Source organism: Terrapene carolina, unplaced genomic scaffold (genome assembly GCF_002925995.2).
Source record: "Terrapene carolina triunguis isolate 2854851 unplaced genomic scaffold, T_m_triunguis-2.0 Scaffold130, whole genome shotgun sequence".
Classification (NCBI taxonomy): Eukaryota; Metazoa; Chordata; order Testudines; family Emydidae; genus Terrapene; species Terrapene triunguis.
The window spans coordinates 12,580,581-12,603,625 of NW_020664481.1; the positions used below are offsets into that span (position 1 = coordinate 12,580,581).

A 23,045-nucleotide genomic window follows, 5' to 3' on the forward strand; every position below is an offset into this window, starting at 1 on the left:
TTACCGTGGCTGGGCTGCGGCTCCAAGCCGCCCCTCCCCCGGCTGGAGTCAGGTCAAGGAGAGCTGCGCTGGCAGCTGTGCGGAGCCGTGGCAGACCCTCCACCTGCCCTGAGCGGGGGGCTCAAGCAGCCCCCAGCCCATGTCCCTGCTCCCCCCAGTCCCACCACCCAGGGCAGGTGGAGGGACCCGGGCTCCCCACTGCTGCCAGCGCAGCTCTCCCCGACCCAGCTCCGGCCCGGTGGGAGGCGGCTCGGAACTGCAGCCCAGAGCTGCAGCCCAGCCACCGTAAGAGCCGTAGCGGACCCTCCACCTGCCCTGGGCGTAGCTCCAAGCAGCTCCCTGCCCAGTGTCCCTGCTTCCCAGGCTCCCCGCCCAGGGCAGGTGGAGGATCTGTGCCGCGGTTCCTCACAGCTGTCCGCTTGGCTCTTACCGTCAGAGCCCTGCGCGGATACAAAATTTGTATCCGCATCCATGCTGCTATTAGCTAAAATGGTCCACGGATCTCCACCTCTGCAGCTATATAGCAGATACCCACAGATTTGCAGGGTTCTACCCCTCAATTCCCATGCTAAATATTTATAGTTATATCATCACACAGTTTGGCAAAGAAATTATCAAAATAAAATAATTATCCCCTAGGACTACTACATATTGTAAAAGGTTGTGCTTGAACACACTGATATTCACTTGTTGTCAAAGCAGGATTAGAGTGCAGATTAAAGGACTGTCAATTTCTGAATTGTATCACACTGAACTCAACATTTGTGCTTACATAATAAATGAAAAGAATGAAGAGGAAAAAAAATACAGAATGGGAAGAACAAAGCTAATTGCTAGACATATATATACACATAAAATATGGATAAGTACTTCCTTGAAACTCAACTAAGCCTCAAACTGACTTGATAGGATACATACAATTAATATTCCAATGTGTTAACATATTTGGACAACTGAAATGCTTATCATGTAGGTTTCATGACAAACTCCCATGGAAATAATGCTTAATTATGTCTCAAAATAATTACAAAATAATAGCAGTTGCATTCTACACACATGAATCAGAAAGACCACGTAGACAAGTATAAACAAATCATCTAAACTTCCAATTAATTACTGCTGATCATAAAGGAAGACACTTTTCAAAATAAATTACAAGGCTAATTAATTGTTGTCACACAGAAAAGTAACAATGTAACATCATTACTACTTACTGTAATTTTAGCTTGGTTAGTTTGAACAAAGGCTATAACATTTAAAAAAAATAAATAAATAAAAGTAGCTTCCAGCTTTTATTTTGATCACTTTAAGTAGGTATTATTGGATAATAGCACTGACTATTGTTAGACCACTGAATAATTGGAAGTGGAAAGTTAACATTTAAAAAGTATCAAAGGGGTAGCCGTGTTAGTCTGGATTTGTAAAAGCAGCAAAGAGTCCTGTGGCACCTTATAGACTAACAGACGTGTAGGAGCATGAGCTTTCGTGGGTGAATACCCACTTCTTCGGATGCATCCGAAGAAGTGGGTATTCACCCACAAAAGCTCATGCTCCTACACGTCTGTTAGTCTATAAGGTGCCACAGGACTCTTTGCAACATTTAAAAAGGATCGCTAAATTTCAAATAAGGTTAAAAAAGGGCCCAGAGGAAAGCATGAGACAATGAAAGATGACTAACATCTAAAAGTTGCTCTATTCAAGCCCTGACATAAGTTATGTAGGCTACCAGGAACCTTTATGGTCATATGACAAAAGCAACCACTTACTTCAGTCAAAGTTACAGGGACAGACTTGATCAAAATAAGAGCAAGTCACTGTGCCTTGCTGTACATGCACATAGCATCACTCAGTTCGATGTAGGCAATTCTGACTTGGCCTTGAATTGGATTGCCTAACATGTTCAGTTCCTGTTAGAAGCTTTAGGATAGGAATTAAGAAACATGGATTACAGATGTTTTGGAAGCAGCACATTTCACTAATCTGCAAGAAAATGCAAAGAAAAATTACCACTGCATTTGAAGATACAAAGGGCCCAAATTTAAAATGGTCTTTATTAATGCACCCCCAAAGTTTGCAGATGCATCTGTTTATCCACATAAAAGAATGCACACATCTGGATGAACATGTAATTACACTATTTTGCTGGGTAAACATTTGCACTCAGGGATATTGTGAGCCCTTCTTTTGGGATGTCTCTGAAATTTAGTCCACAGCTTTTTATATAAATGAGGTCAGATTCATCATGTAATTATTAAAGAAGACTAATCAAAACACTCTTCCATACTCTTGCAAAGTGATTCTAAGAAGAAACTGAAAGATTCATTGAAAGGTATAGATTGGACTTCCAGAGTCTAGCCTGTCTAGAGTAAAAAGAAAAAAAAGGGTGAAATTAGTAGCCATAGTGTGGTAAAAGGCTTGCAGTTTCTAAAAAGTAGGGAAATAATATGAAGTAAAATAGATTTCAGAAGCAAATATTTCCATATCTTGCACTGTACAGTATCTGTAAACTTCCCCCTTAAATCAAAACTGGTACTTGGCACAGAAATCATTAAAAATGTAAAAGGGACACTCAGTTTTCCATAAATCTGGACTTTTTATATTAAAAACAAAGCAGACAGGCTAAAGGCAGTTTTCTTTGCACAGACGCAAATCATATTTTTTTTAAAAACTGAGTTTGATCTTGATTTCTCCAAGGAGTTCTCTGTAAAATTCTTCTCTCTTCCACCCAAACCCTTGAGTCAGAATCACCAATCTTTTAATGTGTGTTTAAACACACTGATATTCATTTTAATGTGCTAGGCTCATAAAACAGCTTTACCCAGATGAATAAAATGCTTCTCCAAATTCTCAAAACATCCAAAGTTACAGTAATAAGTGTGTTCATATTTTTCAGTTGAGCTAAAAAGATTTGCATCCATCAGTTTGTTTTAATTAAAGGCAAATTGCTGCTTCATGGTGTACAAAAACCAGCCTCTGCTACTTCAGTTGAGAGGAAGAAAGCTCCAGCTCAAGTTTCAGCATAGTGTGATGCCATTATTCTACACAGTTCTCCAACAAAAAGATGGAAGCCCAGACTTGGTATTTCTAATGTAAGAGGAAAAAAAGCTAGAACACTTTTGGGGGGAACAAACAACGATTTTGGGGCCTTCTTTAAAAATAATTTAGCAGTAAATAGCAAAACATTTCCCCCACTGCCATTCTCCTTTGAAATGGAACAGGAGACTATTGTACAAGTTTTTACTTTATTTCTGAGATCACACTGAGCTTTCTAAATGACTCCATCCTGACATGCATTAATTCAAAGCGATCTCCAGCACCTTTAAGAGAGACATGTACTGGTTTTGACTAGAGTCAAATTAGTTAATGTAAGAAAGAAAATATTGTGGGGGGTTTTATTGTTAGCAAGCAGTGTCAGAAAGTTAGAAAAATTCAATTCAGTCTTTAACACAAAGAGAAGTTCAATTACAACTGCAACTAAAATTGTGTAGGTAATCATTAAAAGCATAGAAGGATATATTTACTAGTAAGCAGATTCTGCAATCCTAACTGGAACTGCAACCAAGAGTAAAATACTACTCAGTGTAACTAAGGATGGCAGAATCTGACCCTAAAGGATTATACTTTTTGTAAATAATCTTTTAAAATAAGTCACATTACCAGACATGGATTTTAGCCATCTATTTCTTATTTAACAGTAGCTGCAAACAACCTAAGTACACTGGTTATTCAAAAGTTTATAAACAACTTGCAAACTGAATAATACCAGATAACATCAGATTACAATGAACACCCTGTATCAGAGTTACACAGAAAAAGCCTCAGGGAAGAAAAGCAGCAATGACTGTTACAATCATGCACACAACTGTTTCAGAAATAGTATGCCGTGTGAGTAATCCAATTGGAAGACTCTTCCTTCGAGCGTTTTGCTGAGCTGTGTGACGTAAAAATAGACTTGTATGCCTCTGATTTCTCCTGACTGTCGGCAATGGATCTCTTGGTGGTGCCAGATGAAGCTTTACTGATTTTTCCTGATGCAGAAGAGCTTCCATTAGCTTCTAGAAAAGAAACAAAAATACTATTTCTCTAATTTTGCAAATCTAAAAAACCCCCAAGCTATTAAAAAAATCACTTTTGCACCTCTGGAAGATAAACTTATCTTGGCTTGGTTCAGAAATCTGACAGCTACAAATATCTTTCATGAATGTATGAGGTAGTTCCTAGTTTATGTAATTTGTACCTCTTTCTGCACACACAAAATTGGCAGCTAAATCTACATACAGGAAAGCACGTCTCCTTCCACTGTGTGTGCATGTACACCCTCCCTTACCCTTCTGCACTGCTTAACACAGTATTGACATCATCTACTGCTGTATGCAAAAAAACAGAGCTCTGAACTCTGGTCTTAGCAAGTAAGTGTAGGAGGGTATTTTTCTTCAGCTATTGTTTTAAGATTAGTTATCAAATGACAAAAGCTACACTTGTGACGTTTATCACTTGGGAATCTATCTACTCCTTTTATCATTGATGAAGTCATTGAAAAACAACAACACGTGTCTTTTAATCATTTTTCATTCAAGCCAGAAAAATACCCATCCCTTTGTTTCTGATGCCATTTCCTTTTGTGTGTTGGATTTACTGCTAATATGGAAGCTCCTCTCTGCAAACACTGGCAGAAACGCTCAGTCTTTTCCAAGGACGGAGGTACAGCAAGATTTTTAAAAAGCAGCTTTAGACCACAAGCAAAAAATGTGTACACAAAAGTCTGGCAGAAACTGCACATAATTACTGCAATTATGTGTAAATTAGGCACAGTTGCATGTGTATTGCTAGTTTGCAGCATATCTGCATGTACATTTACCTGATTTGTGCATGCAATCATAGGAATTGCACATACAATCCTAAATAATCATGGACCTTAGCCTTCTCATTTTGGAAAATGCCCTCTTAATTGACTGGAGAGGATTAACAAAAGGTGGATTTGGAGTACCCATCCCTTCCCTAAAAAATAACTCCACGAAGAGGTTTATCCTCACCTTGGGGAACAAGAATTCAAAGATACCCACCAAGAATGACTACTGCACCAAGATATATGAAAGAATCAAAATGGGTCCCATAAATCCATGGAAATTTTAGGGCCCAGCATTCAGCAAATTAATTTCCACCTAGCTCCTAACCTACCTAGGTTTCTTTTTCCCTCACTGGATTTTTTTTTTTTTCAGTTCATTAATGCAACCTATTTATGCAGAGACATAAATTAATGACCTGTCATTTCAAAAGGGTCAAGCAATTATTCCTTTGCTCTGATAAATTATTTCAAGCATGATTAGAGTTAGTATGTTATTAGAGGTCTACTAGCAATAATAATAATTTAGGATAAAATATCAATTTAAGAATCATCACTTATAAACTGAAGAACTCAGTAGCTCTTTGGGGAGAGGCAGGGATCCAGACACTTATAATGAAAATACTCTGCGTACTACACAGAAGCACTATCGCTCATCATTGAACTATCTCTGGATTCATCAAACATTAGATGACTTTCTCTTCAGAAAATGTTGTTTTCTCTTACTGTAACTTACATGATTTCGAATCTCATTTCTAAACTCTGACTGACCTTTACAATGTGCTCATTTTTATGGCTCTGGATAAAAAAAAAAATCAATATGAGACATTAAATTTTGTCGTATATATTACCTAAAGTCGTACTGCTACTCTCTGGACTAATGGGTAGCCAAGTGTAATCTTAACTTCATGACTGCTGCTGAATACATTAGGAATGTCCTGAAGTTACTCTTCGGTGTTCTCACTGACATGTAGCAGAACAGCAATCAAGTTATTAAAAGATCCAAAGCTGGTAAGTCTCGTTTGAAATGAATGTCAAAAGAGACTTGTTCTTCTTCAGATTTAATGGGAAATGACAACAAATTTTCTGCAAATGTTATAAACTCCCCTCACCACTACCAACCTTGCATACTTAGATGGGCAAGAATATATATTTTTACCAATTTAAATCCTATAAAAACTGGAATTGGTAATGAAAACCATAAGGTGACCCTGCCTTATTTTACACTAAATCCTCTTCTATGATGCATTGAACAAATCCCTCATGGGGTCATTTATTTTGGGAAGTTTTTTTTTTTTTTTACATTACTTTAACATAGCTGACGTTTTTATGGTTTGAGAGGAAATACTAAACAATCTTCAACTCCTAAATAATGGTATTAACACCACAAAGTGGAACTGATTAAGATACAATCGGTAAAACAGACATGTAGAAAGAAAATACGAATGATATTAAGGACCCAATTGTCAGACCCAGGCTTCTGGGTGTGCATGCAAACGTCGGAATGCACTCTGCACACATCCCTTGGAAAGTTTTAACACCCTCCATGTGTGCACAAATGTTAGACTTTTACCTCTTGCTGGGCTTTATAAGGACAAATTCTCTAACACTCTGCACATGCTTCCCTTAGAATTTTCAAGCATGTTTGCAACATGTGGTTGCATGGGTATGTATGAGCCATTTTGAGCGCACACAGAGGGAGGCAGGGTAAAAGCCTGGTCGAAAATTTGGCCCCAAATAGTTAACAAAGAATCTCTATAAATATCTGAGCACAGGAAAACAGTTTATGAAAATTTTCCCAGTTAAACTGAAACACACACTAACCTGTACTCTTTGTGAAGACAATCTGTTTTCTTTCTCCAGAATTAGTGTTCATGTCATCTTTTGCACTCTTTACTTCTGATGGCCCTGGAGAATCTACAGAATTAAAAAAAGCTAAAGCATAAGCTTGTTAAATTACTCAGAAGGTAAATGTCAATTATAGCTGTGACAACGTTACCTTCAGGGGTGTCTTGTTGAGAGACCGATTCTGCTGCCTTACATTTCTTTGATTTCTGAAACAATATAAGCAGAAAACTGAGGTTACCTTTAGAATCTCCATATGCAATATCTAATCAAGTGTGTGTTTGATAGAAATATAAGTACCTTTGCTATGCTTATGTGTTTTATACAATGAACTTGTTTCTTTCCATACAATTACTTTATACTTTTCTTACTATTTTAGTATAGAAAATAATAGTTGATTAGCTTGGCGGCATTTCAAAGAAAACCCCATAGGCTGAAACTAAGCTGCCTAAAAGCAGTTTTTTTACTTATTTGGTTTCATTTTTTTAAAAAAATGCAAACCCTAATTATTTTATTAGTAAAATGACCAGCTATTCAGTAATCTTATTGACTAGCACTGAAACCATTTGGCAAGATACTACAGCTGGGCACAATTGTAATGAATAATGGCATTTTTGAACAAAAGAAGTTTCAGCATAAACAAATAATATAATTCAATCTTTATTTTTCTCAGTTAACCTCCTCATTGGGTTTAGCTGCTTTATATTTCCTACAGTTTTATCAAGGCTTTCCTTCTTCTGTGGATACTCACTTGAAAAACAAAGCTTAGTATAACAGTTAAAATTAATTTCTCAGAAGGTTGAAAAAAAAATCAGTTCAATAGCATCTCTTGGCAAGATTTTCAAAGCCCACTCTTGTATGTGCTCAAATAAGACAATCTGTCTGTGCATTAGAATATGTAAAAATATATTTAAAAAACTGTATGAAAATAGTGGAGAAAAACTGACAATATTTGATGTTTAAAGATTTGCTGACAAAGTGAAGAAATTTACAAACATTGCAAAAAAAAAATGACTATCCCAATGAAGGTAAACATTTAAAATATGTTGCTGAATCTATGAGCTCACATACTGTCACAAGTATGATTTAATCTTACGGGGAAAAGTGACATAGCAAATGCTGCTCTTAGTCTTGTCCAGCAGGTGGTGCTAAAAGGCCACTATTATAAAGCCAGAAATAAATTACTATGATTTTGTTTGCAGGTATGTGGATGTAAATAGGACTTTCTCTTCACTATGCCTCCATCTTTATGTTATGGACATGTAAGACACTGAAATTTACAAGAACGCTATCTGAGTGCTTCAGAAAGCAGGATTTTTGTCTATTTCAATAACCTGTCTGCTTCAAACACAGAATAGGCAGAGAGAAGGGATGATGTATTGGAAACGTGTCCTCGTTCATGGAAAAGCTCTGCATGCTAAATCTGACAATGGATCACCTGACAGCAGTTGGGGCTTTCACATTTTAGTTCTTCATCCAATAAGCAGACAGAATGTATGTATTAGAGCTAACAGATTACAACAAAATTGCATTTTCAGGGTAGGTTTTAGCATTGAGTATTCCTTTAGCAGCCCAGCTAACAAGCCTGTCACACTTGCCTGCTCTCCAGTGAATCAGGAGTCCAAAGTTGTTACTGACACCAGATAACCAAGTAGAGGTGTTGAACAGAAGATGCAGCCCTAATGATATTTACTGACACTATTGAAAGAACATGGATTTGTTGGGTTTTTTTGGCTTGAACAACGCAGAATATCTACAAAAAACTTGGCATAAAACAGGGTTCTCCCTTCCACATCTCCATTTCAAGAATTAAAATTATCAGGAAACTTCTAATTTCTGAAGCTAGATGAGGAAGCACTGCTCTTGAAATGTAGACCTAAATAAGAGTTTTGTTCATTCAAATTTGCATATTCTGATGGTTGCTACCCAGCAATTCCAAAGACCAAGGAGGCTCCCCATTGAACCAAGGAGAAGCTGCAATACAGCACACATTAAATACTTCTTGTATAAAATGCTACTTTAATTCAGTTTGACAAGGATAAGAACAAGATGCACTCTACCCACAGGAGAAAAGAACAGCAACCAAAGACCAAAATTAGATTGTAACAGAAGTTATTACTCAGACTGAGTGGAAATAAGTTAAATGTAAAAACTAGTGCCAGTAAAATAAGTGTTGTTCTTTCGTATGGCTTGAGTAGGTAGCAACAACTACAAATTAGTAAAATATGGGTTACTAAAAATGATAATAGCTTATTATTTCTTATTAAAACCTATTTATAAAGAGACTACCATGAGCTTAAGTAATTAATATAAAACACATTGTAGAATGAAACTTGTATAGATCTTATAGGCAACCACCTGTTTTAAACAACTGTTCTAAAGGATTCTCAAATGTATCAAGTACAATTCTGTTCCTGTATTATTAGAAAACCATCTCTAAAAGGTCACTTAAAATACGCTTCACCATAATATAAAAACAAATGCAACTGAGGATAAGTGACACGCAGAATAACTGATTAACACCTTCCAAATACACATGGCTGGCCTCTAGCACAACAACATTGAAGAAGCAATGCTATTACCCTGGCTGGAGAATTAAAATTGCATTCTGACATATTTTAGTTAGCTTTTGAACAGGAAAGAAGACTCGAAACAGCTGAAAAAAGCAAAACTACCCGGGGACTATTTCAAAATAAGTAGCTGCAACAATTTAGACTCATTAGGCCAACTATGATTCTTGACGATTTCATGAAACACGGTGAGGGGGAGTCAGCTGGAAGCTGGGTTGTGTTCTTAGCACATATTGAGGTTGGTGAGATAGTGTTTAGGACTGAGGGTAGGAGAGAGGTACAGGTGCAAGGAGGAGCAAGCATAAAACAGTTCGTATTATCGAGGATCCTACCAGTTCTATAGTTAAGGTTATAGAAGGATTTTGACTTTTGACCGGACCTTTTCATTTGGATTCATTCTTGGACTCTACTGACCACATATGACTCTCCTGAAAAGTCCTGAATTTGTGTACATATTGAATCCAAATTTAGTCACTTCCTTGCTTCAGAGCAACTACTCAAGTAGTAGCTAATCTGATATAGAAGCCAATGGATTTGTTTATTTCTCTCTGATTAATTTGCTAGATTATAAATTACTGAGATGAGCAGAGAGAAAAGGTGGCGCTATTATGAATAATACAAGAGTTTAAACTAAAACTATGGTTTGAAAAAAAACCACCCACAATAAACAAGGATATTTGGAAGGAAGCAGAGCACCCTAAACTAAGCCCTGCTGACTTTAGACACTTAACCACATGTGAATATCTATTCATTCTCAACATTGTTCCTTTCATACTCCTGAAGGACTCCCAAAGCATTCTGGACATTTATTGGCTAGTTTTTCAAATTCATAAGCAGCTACATTACACAATTTACTGCAGGAAGTGACCACCACAATATTCAATGGAAACTGTAGGGGAACATTTAGTGGGCAGAATTACCAAAACTTTTAATTTGGTCAGCAGACATGGGTAACAACTTGATGCTTGTAAAAAGTGCCACAAAGTCTAATGACAAGAGATTGGGACCTTGGTTTTACATCTAATCCAAAGGACAGTATCTCCACCAGCATGGCGCCCCTTGGCACTGTGAAAAGGGATTGGTTCTGTACCAATTTAGAAAAACAGTGCCACCAACTGCACCACCAATTGCCAGAATACTAGATCCAAATATTGGCCAAGACTCATACTACTTAGCTGGTGACATCTGATGATACCTGAGCTCGAGACGGGCATGCCTATAAATGTCTGTTAGAGGTTCACCACCCTGAACAACGTTACGTATCCAGGTGGCTTTTTAAAACAGACTAGAATAATGAACTATAAAGTGGTGCACACACTATCCACGTACACAGATGAGTAGGAGAAATATTTTTCTTCCAGTAGCAGTGTCCGATGAGTTAGTCATCTACTTTTTTTTATGCACAATGACGATCAATTAGGAGTAGTCTTTATGTTGAATAGCTGCAAAGTATGTTTCAATATTTATTTCTATTGCATTTTTTCCAATTGTCTTTATTATTATTTGTACTGACATTTACATTATGGTATGCTAAAGTGGCCGCCATACACTTGAATTGATGTTGGTTGCTTTAGTCTTATAAGCATAACGATATCTTTCTGGGACTTGGTCTGGAATAGACAGTGGTTGGAGCATTTGCCTGTTAAACCAAGGGTTGTGAGTTCAATCCTTGAGGGGGCCATTTAGGGAACTGGGGTAAAAATCTGTTTGGGGATTGGTCCTGTGTTGAGCAGGGGGTTGGACTAGATGACCTCCTGAGGTCCCTTCCAACCCTCATATTCTATGAAAACATTTTGCACCTAAAATGCATTGTCTTGCTGCAGGAGAATGCTGTAGAGAAACAACTAATACTTAAAAAAAAAATTGTTCTGGATAAAACTGAAGCATTCAGGTCAGTGGGTCTAACGTGAACTAAAGAGACTTACCAGCAAGAAATAAAATGTGGATAGCTTAGAATGAATGTGGTTCATTCTCAGAATCAATGAAGAATCTCTGTTTGTACAAGTTGAACTTTCACCTATGAGATCTTTTCATAAAAGATCTCATTACACACACTCAACTTCCTAGCATTTTTAAGTCTCTGTAAAATCATTACCTTTCCCACTTTACTCTTAAGCCTTCTCTCCTCCATTCTTTTCTTCAGCACTTCCACATTTTCTTTATTACCATTAAGTATAATCACATCTTCTTCTTGAAAGGAAACACCACACTTCAAAAGAAAAAAAGGAAACAAAATATAACTTTTCAAAATCTGAAACAGACGTTTATGCTGGATGGATCTTTGTTTAAAAAGTACCATTTTTTTTTAAACACTCCTCAAAGAACTGCCACATCCTTATCCTTCCTTCCTTCTGCCTTTTCCATTTTCATTTTCTCTCCCCATTTTTCTGTGTATATTTCTCTACTTTTAGACACCAATCAGAAGCTGCTGCAGAAATGGAATTATACCATGGTCTTGCACAGAAGTGCTTCAACTCATGAGGGTGAATAAGGAATGAAACTACCGTTAGCACCTCAGGTAAAGTATCTGCATGGGAGCCCAGTGCGATTCCATTTTTGCAGCAGCTAACTGTGCAGGTTGCCCCATACTTGTCAGCTAGGAAAATGGAGGCATGTCCATTAGTCCTCATGCTTGATATTTGTTCAATACTGAAAGTTAAACATTTGCACATATATAAACCCAACTTAATCTAGACCAGTAGTATGTATACATGTCAAGGTGACATGCAAAGGGTTGTGCACTAATTGTGCTTTTTTCTGAGGTATAAATGAGGGCTGAAAAGATTTTCCCCTTAAGCAATAGTGAATTTTTCAGACACCCTCTGTTTGTCAGGTGTTTGAGTTAAACAAGAATAGTTTTGAACAGTGCAACCAAAAATCCCTCTTCTGTCAATTGCTCCAATATTCTCTAGGTACCTATGTCAGAATCCTACTAGTTCTCCAGACCGTCAATGTTTTCCACCAAAAAAAAAAAAAAAAAAATCTAGACAGTAACTGAATTTCTAATGGGACGGAGAGAAACCAAAATGTCAAGCCCCCTTCATACCTCAAAGAAGAAAACAGAGCTTAAACTTTTTTTGTTTTTAAAGCACTTTGAAGATCACCTTTAGCAGACCTTTAAAAAGAGTGAACATGGGTTTTTACCACACAAAAAGTCCTTGAGTTCTACTTGTAAGTAATCACATTGTGAGAGAGAAAGCTAAAAATAAAAGTGAGCATTTTGTGTCAAATCAGTTCAGAAAGTTAGTTTAAATCAGTGCAGCCCCCTTGTCTGGGCACACTTAAATTGGTTTAAGAGTGCCTTGTATTGCTTTAGCTTAATTTAAACCTGTAAGCCTATCTCCAATCAGCACCAAGCCAAAACTATGCGACTGGCTGACAGTATACAGATCACTTGGAGGGCAGCTCACTACTGTATCAAATTAAGAATAGACACACAAAACACATCTTGAAGTGAATTTTGTTTCAGTGTTTTGATAGGTTAAAACTTTGCTGTAGCATAAACAGATTACTCAATTAGCTTTTGGCACAAGAAGGGAGACCAGACATTTCCTAAGTTAAAAGGCAGTGCTCTAATGAAAAAGGGTTGTGGTGGGAGTCCACTCTCCAATTTCCAAGAAATGTAAATGATTAATTGATTAGATGGACTATCTTATTTTCAAGTACGGTTAAGGATGTGTCTAGGATTACATGTAATTACCAAAAATTCTTTTCATTTTTTATCATCAGCATTAATATACTTTGGCGTTAAGGAAATTAATTTTTCTTTTTTAAGGTGCCTGATGTATAGATTGAACTAATCATCTACTACAACAGGGGTTAATTTTCTTGCCCCTCCAGCAAACCTAAAACGAAGGGGCAAGAAATTGCAAGCAGCAGAACTGGCGATTGCATGTGTGCAGATAATATACACTAAGTAAACCCAAAACAGCAGTAAGCACTGTTGGGGTTGATTCATATCGCCTTACTGTGACACAGTTAGCACTGGTGTCACAGTAACCACCATGAAAGGTTGGGGCTCCCTCTCACAGCTCCCTCCAAAAAGTCATTTGCCTCTGGATTCGGACCTTGCTGTCCAAAGAGTGTTTTCATTACTTGGTGTGTAAATGCAATTTACATAGAAATCAGTTCTTAATCTGGATTAATAAAGTCTTCAGCACAAAGGATACCAATGGAAAAAACAACAGCAAGAAAGCAATAGTGGAAGGAATGTGATGCTATAGTACTAACTAGTAATTTATCTTAATAGGACAATGAGATTATTTTAATGAATGTTTTATCACCTCTAAATTTCCATCATTTACCATAATCACAATAAATTGCTTTTCCTGTAATAGAAACTAAACTAGAAAACAAAGTTGGCAATATTCCTTTGTTCCATTACATCAATATGGGTAATTCTTATCTTATTTTTCCCCTCTTTCTTCAACTGCTAAATCAAAGGAGAAAATCTCTTTCAAAGTAGGTTTCAGAGTAGCAGCCGTGTTAGTCTGTATCCGCAAGAAGAACAGGAGTACTTGTGGCACCTTAGAGACTAACAAATTTGTTAGTCTCTAAGGTGCCACAAGTACTCCTGTTCTTCTTTCAAAGTAGATGATCGGAAGTATTTTCTAAATACAAGAGACCATAAAACATAGCTATTAAACTATAGCCATCATGTTTTTTAGGACAGGTTTAAACAACATTCTTTTGTTGAAACCTTTGTTCTAATACGTATATTTAGCTACCCACTTAAAACTATTTATATTCATAGTCAGTTGAAGGAAAAATTTCAGTATTTTGGTCTGTTGTAGAAACAACCACCCTCTGAGTATATCCCTTCAAAGGGATAATAAATACTGATGATCTTAATGGTGAACCATGCACTTAAGATAACTACATGTACAAGAAATTAATGTATTTGTATCAATCTGCATAGCAAATTCTAAAAATATTCCAATTGTACTAGAACATTCCGAATTTGTACAAAACCCTATTCCATGCAAAAAGGTACAGAAATTGCATAGTTACACCACTATTTCTCTCTTCCCAGTAGTAATCTTACCCGGACTTTTTCTTTCTTTTTTTTTTTTTAAATGGAGGTATCATTGTACATTTTCTGTCCCAGTTGTAGACTTTTTCTAACTGGTCCAGAGTCTAATTTTCTTGCATAATCTATTAAAGAGGAAACCAACCTCTTTTTTTCCTACAAATGCAACTAGCATAAAGAACAAAAGCACACAGGCATTTTTCTGCTGACTCGTTGCCTGTGAATGTATTTAACTAATATTTCAAACTATGCCAATTCTGCTCTGAAATTTCTCTCTCTCAACAGGGCAATATTTTAAAGTGGAACTGTACTTGAAAGCAACACTTCCCTGTATTGATAAGAAATAAGTATAAAGATGACACCCTTTCAGGGGTTTATTCCAGAGAGACAGTACCATCTGATGGGCAATTTGCTTTCCGCATGGCACAGCTATCAAACTGCAATTTTTTGAAAGGCTGTGGTGTGGATAAAAGAGGATAATGGAGGTAGTAACACTCAGTGGGACTTGTACAAGACATTAGAGTTGATATAGTTTCTATTTTCCTCCTCTTGCCTCTCAACTATGGCACTCCTGATCTACTCTATCCAATATATGTAATACTAAGGACTTGCACATTGCTTTACAACCCAAATGCCCTGTATGTACATTTACTAATTAATCTCCATGAGGTACAAAGTTTTCTTCCATGCATTTTTCAACTTCATTCATAGAAAGAACAGTTACTTACTCTACAAGAACAGTGGATCTTTGAAATGCTGAAGTTTGAAAAAGATTCTTGCACAAGTTTGGAATCTTTTCTGAGTAACAGTGTGTCGGGGCCATGCACGCACCCTGCGGTCGCCTTGTGCTCCCATGCAAGGACATAAATGGCTGAGCAACCATGACCCTCCCTCAGTTCCCTCACAATCGGAAGCCTGTGACTGCTGAGGACCATGAAAAGCAGGGACATAGGATGGGTCATGGGATCTACTCTGACTACAACATTTCAAAGAATCACAATTACTGTAGGGTCAGTAACTGGTTCTCACGTATGTGTCAGTGTGGTCCAATTTTGGAGGGTTCTTGTCTTCCAGAGTCCCCTCAGATGAGCTTTTTCCTGAACCATAAATACTAATAAAGATCCTGGATGTATGTAAAATTGTTAAAAACTTTTAGGTGGAACTTGGTAGTGCTTTTCTACTAACTTTGAGGGGGAGGGAAAACAAGACTGGAGTGTGCTACAACCCCTTTGCTGGGTATATTATGTACTGATTGATTGGAAGGGCAATTATTGATGGTGCTGAGGATGTCAAACAGCTTATGCATGTTCTCTTGGATCACCATTGTCTTAATGTCCAAGGTTTCAGTTATCCTCATAAGCAAGTCCTGGAAGGCCTTAAAATCATTTTGAGCCAATGTCGGGACTGATCTAACTGTCCCATCAGGAGAAGATGAAAATGCCTTTGGTGGGGAGGGCAAATGAAGTGTCTCCAGAACCACCTGTGCCCTAAAACAAGGAGTTTCCTCTAGCTCAGGTATGAGGGGCTTGGTATGGTCAGTGAACCTGCTGATGTCAGAGACTTTATCCTCTTCCTTGAAACCGGAGATGGACATATGGGAAGGTGGGCCCCCCGTAAGGCCAATATGACTGAAGTGGCAAGTTATAAGAGTACTGGCCAGATTCCAGTTGACTAGTCTATTGTCAATCTTCCATTGGTGCATGGCATGGGATGTGTCTGGAACTCCCTAGAGGGTCCTTTTCTGATTGATGCGAGCAGGTTCCCTTCTTGATAGAGGGCAGAAGGTATAACTTGGAGATGACAAAGAGAAGTATATGTCCATGAACAGCAGTGCCATTGGATGCAGGGCTGCTGCCTGCTCAGATGCAGTGTGAAAGGTAATGAGTCTCTCTACTAAGTTCTCTCTCTCTCTCTACCAGCAAGGGTCTGCCGATTGGTGCCACTGTCTGTACTGGTGCTGGTCTTGATTGGTACCAGTGTCACTATTTCTTCCACTTTCTTTTCAGTCAGTACCTTGTTCCCTGGGCTCAACGTTGATGACTATTTTAAGTCTTCCTTGCAAGATGATTCCACTGCATGCTCAGAGCTGTGCTTGTGCTTGGTGCAGATTGGCTGCTCAGCACTTCTTGAAGTAGATGGCATATGTTCCAGGTCTCTTTGTCCTAGAGTAAGTGCTGATGCACTTGGCACAAACACTGACAATGCCGAGGGTTCTGGTGCTCTGTTCAGTTTCTGAGATCCTGGCACAGGTACCAGTGGCTCGGGTGCCCTTTTAGAGGATTTCTCTCCGCACTGGAACTGGGGTATAGTGTCTGGTTACTGGGGCATTTGCCATGGATAGTCGCCTCAACTCTGATTTGGTGGATGTCTTCTCCAGGATCAGACATGACTTTCATGGATTGCTCAAGTAGATGTAATTTGAGCCGTTGTGTCTCTCAATTTTCAGATGTCAGACAAGAAGGAATGGCAGATTGTTGGGGATGTGTGTTTCCCCGAGGCATAATAGGCATTTGTCGTCCCTGACAGTTAAGGGCATAAAAGCATCACACAATGGGCAGGTTTAAATACTGTCAGTTTAGAGTCTGCTATCAAGATGTTTGGGGCAAAGAGCCTCACCTCGTGGAACAGGGGCATACAGATTTAAAAAATTTATTAAGATGTTTTAAAAAAAAAAAGTGAACGGTACAGAGTTTAAGCATAGAAGTTTCTGGTTATCAGGGAATAAGGTACAGATTATCAAGGGGTGCGAAGTTTGGTTTAAAATCGGATGGTGTAAGGAATACATAATCTGCAATATCCCCAATTGGGGGTAAAAGGCTAACGGGACAAAGTACAGACATTGAGATATGAGGGTATGTTGTTCATATAATGGCTATGTTCAGGTGTGGAATATAATGAGTGGATACGATGATGAGGATGGACTGACCCTCATTTGGGGACATTTAACGTTCAGTGAGTTTATGGTTCCAGTTCATATGGTCCAATGGAAAGTCTCTACTACTATTCTGAAAAGATTCTGGTCTTGTGTGCATGAGGCGTATGTGAACCTACAGTGAGATCCATAATGACACTTAGGCCTGGAAAAAAACAATTTCAAAGGATAATACCGATATTTATGTTTAAGTATTTTTTTTAAATTTTTGCTGATTTTTAATTTTTAAAAATTTTCACAGTTGCAGGAAATGTGGGGGGAGGGGTCAGACAAAAAATTAATGACAGACACAGATTCAAAAAAGGAAAGCTTTATAAATGTTAAAACACAAACTGTCAACATCACGTCAAAATTTACAAAGTAAATATCATGAAATCAAACTCTAAAAAGTTCTCAACAAGCACCATGTTTCTGACTTTGCCCATCTGTAAATTTCTGTTATTGACAAATATTTTTTCGTTGGTTTGTGTGTGTATGGTGAAATTTGTTTACCGACATTTACCAATAAATATCTAATCCTCCCAAGCCTACATATATTCCAAGAACAATGTTTCATTGTGTGTATCCGCTATCATTTGGCAGACACATTTTTTACACAAACGACAACTGTTAGTGAGAGATTAGATAAGGAAGTTCCACTATCAATTTCTGTCTTTGCATTTTCTGTAAGATTAAATGTTTTCTGCTGGCCTGGAAGATACCCTGCCCATACTGCTATATCCCAATTTTCTGCTTTTTTCCCCATCCATTCAAATCCCTTAACTGTCTAGGTTATTTAATTTATTTATTTCCAGAGGGGATTAACTTAGTTAGTCTACTAGACATCCCCCCCCCCCATCAGTTTATAAGAACATTTATGCAGTATTTTGACTGAAGTCTGTTTAATTTTTTTGTTGAGATATAACCTCTCCCCTCCATAATTACAAAGGTGGGGGCCATATGGTTCAGAAAACTAATCCTAACACAGAAGGAAAAGAAACCTTGAAGGAAAAAGTAAGGGCTAGAAAGACCTGTACTGAAAACTACTTTGATAGTAAGATAGATGTCTCACTAGTTCTGCTGCTGCTACCTATTTCATATTTCAGCTGCTGGTGGATAAGATACTACCACACCACCAACTTGTTATACTCTTGGCCATTTGTGAGCCGGGACACCAGAAAGCTTGACAGTCAAGACAAATATGTTTTTGTACTAAGTGGGGAATACATGGAGGTTACTAAAAATCTTCTCCGTGAGTCAGTAAAAGTCCTGTAAAAAGACAATCAAGTCCAGTTGGAGGTTTATTAAGTACAGAATCGAACACAGACACCCTTACACAAGGATGAACTGTTGTTTTTGCAAGTACTGCTCTCAGATGATCATACAAAACAACCCTATAATCCATTAAACTTTTAAAAAAGCCATTCATACATGTTCAAATTTTCTCCATCAAAAATTATTCGAGAGACACCAACTGTAATTAAATGAGGCATACATACACAACATTGCCTTAATTTCTGCCTTTTGTTCATAGCAAATCAAATCTGGAAAATAAGGCGAAAAGTGCTTTAAAATTACAAATAACTAGAACCACCGAGAAAGAAGGCAAGGGAGACACCTAACTATTAGTCTTGTTCCCATTCATGAGGACAGAGGTCTTCTTTCCATGACAGCAGCCAAATTACTCTTCAGCAAAACTAAGGTTCACAGATTGTGACAGATGCCAGTAAGCAAAATCTGCACTGACCTAACATAAAATAGAAGTCCTTTTGGTCATGCCCCAGGAAGGAAGAAAGAATAATTTTCTGTTCAGAGTTTACTGCAACCAATACATGCATCTCCATGACCCGATCTTGTCACGCCAACATCTCCCAGTACCTTACTGCTATAGTACCTCATGGCATTAGAAGATCCTTTAAAAAGCTTTTCTCCCCTAATATTTTTAAAGTGATTCAGTTACTGCTTGTGCCTTTAACTTTGCAATTATAACCACTAAATTTGCTGGCAGGCAAAATGTGAAAAATCTGGACAAGCAACCAGCTCCGGTTACGTTACAGAGACCAAACCCTTCCAAGATATGATAAAGTGAGGACAGTTTGAGAGATTGCACTTTTAAACAGCAGCACACTGCATACAATGGAAAAAACAAACTCCATCTTTCTCTATTGCTCCACCAGGAGCAGTTTGTTATTTGTAGTTTTGAACAGGAACATTGCATAGGTTTTTAAGTTGGCAGTGTCACTGGGCCTACAGCCTCACAAAGTTTTTTCTTCTGAATATTACCCTCTGTGCTACAAAAGAATGATGTTTCATAACAGATCGGCTAAAATGTGAAAGATTGGAATTAAAAAAAAATAAGGAAGTGGAATTCCACCTGTCCTCCGAGGAGAACGAAGGCGAGACAAGATTATGGTGATCAACAGATGGCTCGGGCAGTGGTGCTATAAGGGGGGCTTTGGGATGTTTGATTACTGGGAGGCATTCATGGACAGGGGACTGTTCTCATGGGATGGCACAACTGATTAAAAGAGCTTTAAACTAGAAACTTGGGGGGAAATGGTTGGGAGATGCTCATGTAATCTCCACGCCAGATTTTAACATTGAAAGGGAGGAAAATCAAGTAAAAAAAGATACCGCAATGGAGAAGGGAAGAACAGTGGGTAGGAAAATGGACATTAAGAGGAAAGATAGTGCCCATACCAGTGAAGCTAACAGGTAGGCGATACTGGCAGTAGAATGACTACACCCAGTTGGGTGAGGAATATGGGCAAAGCAAAGCAGCAACAATTAAAACGTTTGTAAACCAATGCAAGGAGCCCGGGTAACAAAATGGAGGAACTAGAACTACTGGTACAGAAAGTGAAACTAGATATAGGGATAACAGAAACACGATGGAATAGTACTCATGACTGCAGTACAGGTATTGAAGGGTATGTGCTGTTCAGGAAAGACAGAAATAAAGGCAAAGGTGATGGAGTAGCACTGTATATTAATGATGAGGTAGATTGTAAAGAAATTAGAAGTGATGGAATGAATAAGACAGAGTCTATTTGAGCCAAAAATCATAGAATATCAGGGTTGAAAGGGACCTCAGGAGGTCATCTAGTCCAACCCCCTGTTCAAAGCAGGACCAAGCTGCAGATCCCTAAATGGCCCCCTCAAGTCTTGAACTCACAACCCTGGACTTGGCAGGCCAATAGGGAAGAAAGCAACTAGAGGTTCCCTTGGGCTAGTGCTTGCAGTATGCTACAGACCGCCCAGGATCTAATTTGGATATGGATAGAGATCTCTTTAATGTTTTTAATTAAATAAATATTACTGAGAATTGTGTGACTATGGGAGCCTTTAACTTCCCAGATATAGATTGGCGGACAAGTGCTACTAACAATAGTAGGGCCCAGATTTTCCTGGATGTGATAGATGAAAGATTTCTTCACCAAATAGTCGCTGAATCAACAGGAGGTGATGCCACTTTAGATTTGGTATTGGTGAGTAGTGAGGACCTCATAGAAGAACTGGTTGTAGGGGACAACCTTGGTTCGAGTGATCATGAGCTAATTCAGTTTAAACTAAATGGAAGGATAAACAAAAATAGATCTGCAACTAGGGTCCTTGATTTCAAAAGGGCAAGCTTTAAAAATTAAGGGAACTAGATAGAGAAGTGGACTGGACTGAAGAACTCAAGGATCTGAATGTGGAGAAGGCTTGGAATTACTTTAAATCAAAGTTGCAGAAACTATCTGAAGCCTGCATCCCAAGCAAGGGGAAAAAATTCACAGGGAAGCGTTGCAGACCAACCCGGATGAGCAAGCATCCCAAATAGGTGAGTAAGAGAAAGCAGAAAGCCTACAAGAAATTAAAAGATGGGATAGATCAGCAAGGAAAACTACCTCTTGGAGGTCAGAAAGTGTAGGGATAAAGTGAGAACTGCCAAAAGACAAGCAGAGTTGGACATTGCAAAAGGTTCTATAGCCATATAAATAAAAAGAAAACAAGGAAAGAAGAGGTGGGACCGCTAAGCATTGAGGATGGGGTGCAGATTAAAGATAATCTAGGTATGGCTCAACAGCTAAACACATACTTTGTCTCAGTTTTAAATAAGGCTAATGAAGAGCTTAGAGGGAGTGATAGGGTGATTAATGGGAACAAGGATATGGAGGTAGAAATTACCACATCCAAGGTGGAAGTAAAATTCAAACAGTTTAATGGGACTAAACTGGGGGACTCAGATAATGTTCATGATTTGGGAAACTATAGACCTATTAGTTTGACCTCAATTGTATGCAAGGGCTTGGAACAAATTTTGAAAGAGAAAGTAGTTAACAACATAGAGGTGAACAGTAATTGGGATAAAATACAACATACCATATATACTCTATCATAAGCCAGTTCGTTTATAAGCCGACCCCCCCAAAATGGATAAGTAAAAATGGAAAATTTTTATGACCCATTCATAAGCTGGCCCTATAATTCAGGGTCAGCAAACTTTGGCTCCCGGGCCATCAGGATAAGTCGCTGGCAGGCCGAGATGGTTTGTTTACCTAAACCTAAGTAAACAAAGTGTCCCGGCACGCCAGCTGTTTACCCTGACGGGCCAGGACAGCAACTGGTGAGGAAATTTTTTGGGGGGGAGAAGCTGGGGGTCAGGGAAGTAACCTCTCTGACCACCCCCCACATGACCCCACCCCTAGCCCAGGACCCCCACACTCTCCCCATCCCATCCCTTCCCACCTTATCTGGGGAGGGCCAGGGGAGGATGTCTCTGGCCTGGCTGGAGCTGCTCCAGCAGGCTGGGCAGCGCAGCCGCAGCCTGCTCCGGCGGGCCAGACCGTGTGGCACGGCCGCAACATGTTCCAGCAGGCTGGGCCGGGCGGCACGGCCGCAGTGTGCTCCAGCGGGCTGGGCCGGGCGGCGCGGTCACAGCCCGCTCTGGGGGGCGGGGCCGAGCGGCATGGCTGCAGCCTGCCAGCCCCAGAGCTGCAGCTGCTTCAGAGGCTGGGGGGAGAGCAGCGTGGCCAGAAGTGGAGAGACTCTGGCCCCGCCTCTTCCCTTCTGACTCTGCTGCCTCTCCTTGCTCCCTCTGCTGGAGGGAAGGGCTGTGTCTCACGTCTCCCTCATTATACCCGTTCATAAGCTGACCCCCCTTCTCTGGTGCTTCCCTTTTTTATTAAAAAAATTCAGCTTATGAACGAGTATATATAGTAGTTTTACAAAAGGTAGATCATGCTAGGCCAATCTGATCGCCTTCTTTGAAAAGATAACTGATTTTTTTAGACAAGAGAAATGCAGTAGATCTAATCTACCTGGAATTCAGTAAGGCATCTGATACAGTTCCACATGGGAAATTATTAGTTAAATTGGAGAAGATGGGGATTAATCTGAGAATTTTGAAAGGTGGATAAGGAACTGGTTAAACGGGAGATTACAACAGATCACACTGAAAGGGAACTATCAGGTTTCCTGTTAAAGGCGTTGTCTCAGAACAGCAAAGGGCATGCCTTCATGGAATCTATCTATATGACTAAACTGAAACTGTTTACAGGGCTACTGAACACGCTTAACTGCTGCTTTTGCCTCTCTTTTATCGTTAAAACATCTTGCAGAGAAGACACTCAGAAATCAGAGAAAAATTAAAGGAAATTCCCATGGATAAAAAAGCAGCCAATCAATTCTGTGATTCAAGCTGTAACTGCTGAAAGGTAGGACAATGAATACAAGCAGAAAATAGGCGTGCGAATGAGCAAGTTCTAGTTCCTTTTGTGTAAGTGCTCTCTCTAATTATAAAATGTGTCTAAATTGCTTTAGTCAAATTATATATTTGTGAAGTTACCTGATCTAAGATGGTTA

The 23,045-nt window shown here is 38.9% G+C and overlaps 1 protein-coding gene across 2 annotated transcripts in view; it reads right to left on the reverse strand.

Annotated features, from left to right (window-relative positions):
* Nucleotides 1-1,546: 1,546 nt before the first annotated feature.
* The window catches only part of RTF2 (replication termination factor 2), a 56,558-nt gene continuing 35,059 nt past the window's right edge, over nt 1,547-23,045 (reverse strand). Inside the window, exons 6-9 of one of the 2 annotated variants that reach the window (XM_024203388.3) lie at nt 11,354-11,467; nt 6,843-6,897; nt 6,668-6,760; nt 1,547-4,052 (exon numbers count right to left, since the gene is read on the reverse strand). In XM_024203388.3, the coding sequence (XP_024059156.1) occupies nt 3,868-4,052; nt 6,668-6,760; nt 6,843-6,897; nt 11,354-11,467 (447 nt within the window). In that variant the 3' untranslated portion in view covers nt 1,547-3,867. Of the gene's footprint in view, nt 4,056-6,667; nt 6,761-6,842; nt 6,898-11,353; nt 11,468-23,045 lie in introns of both variants that reach the window. The other variant, XM_024203387.3, reaches the window with a different exon arrangement.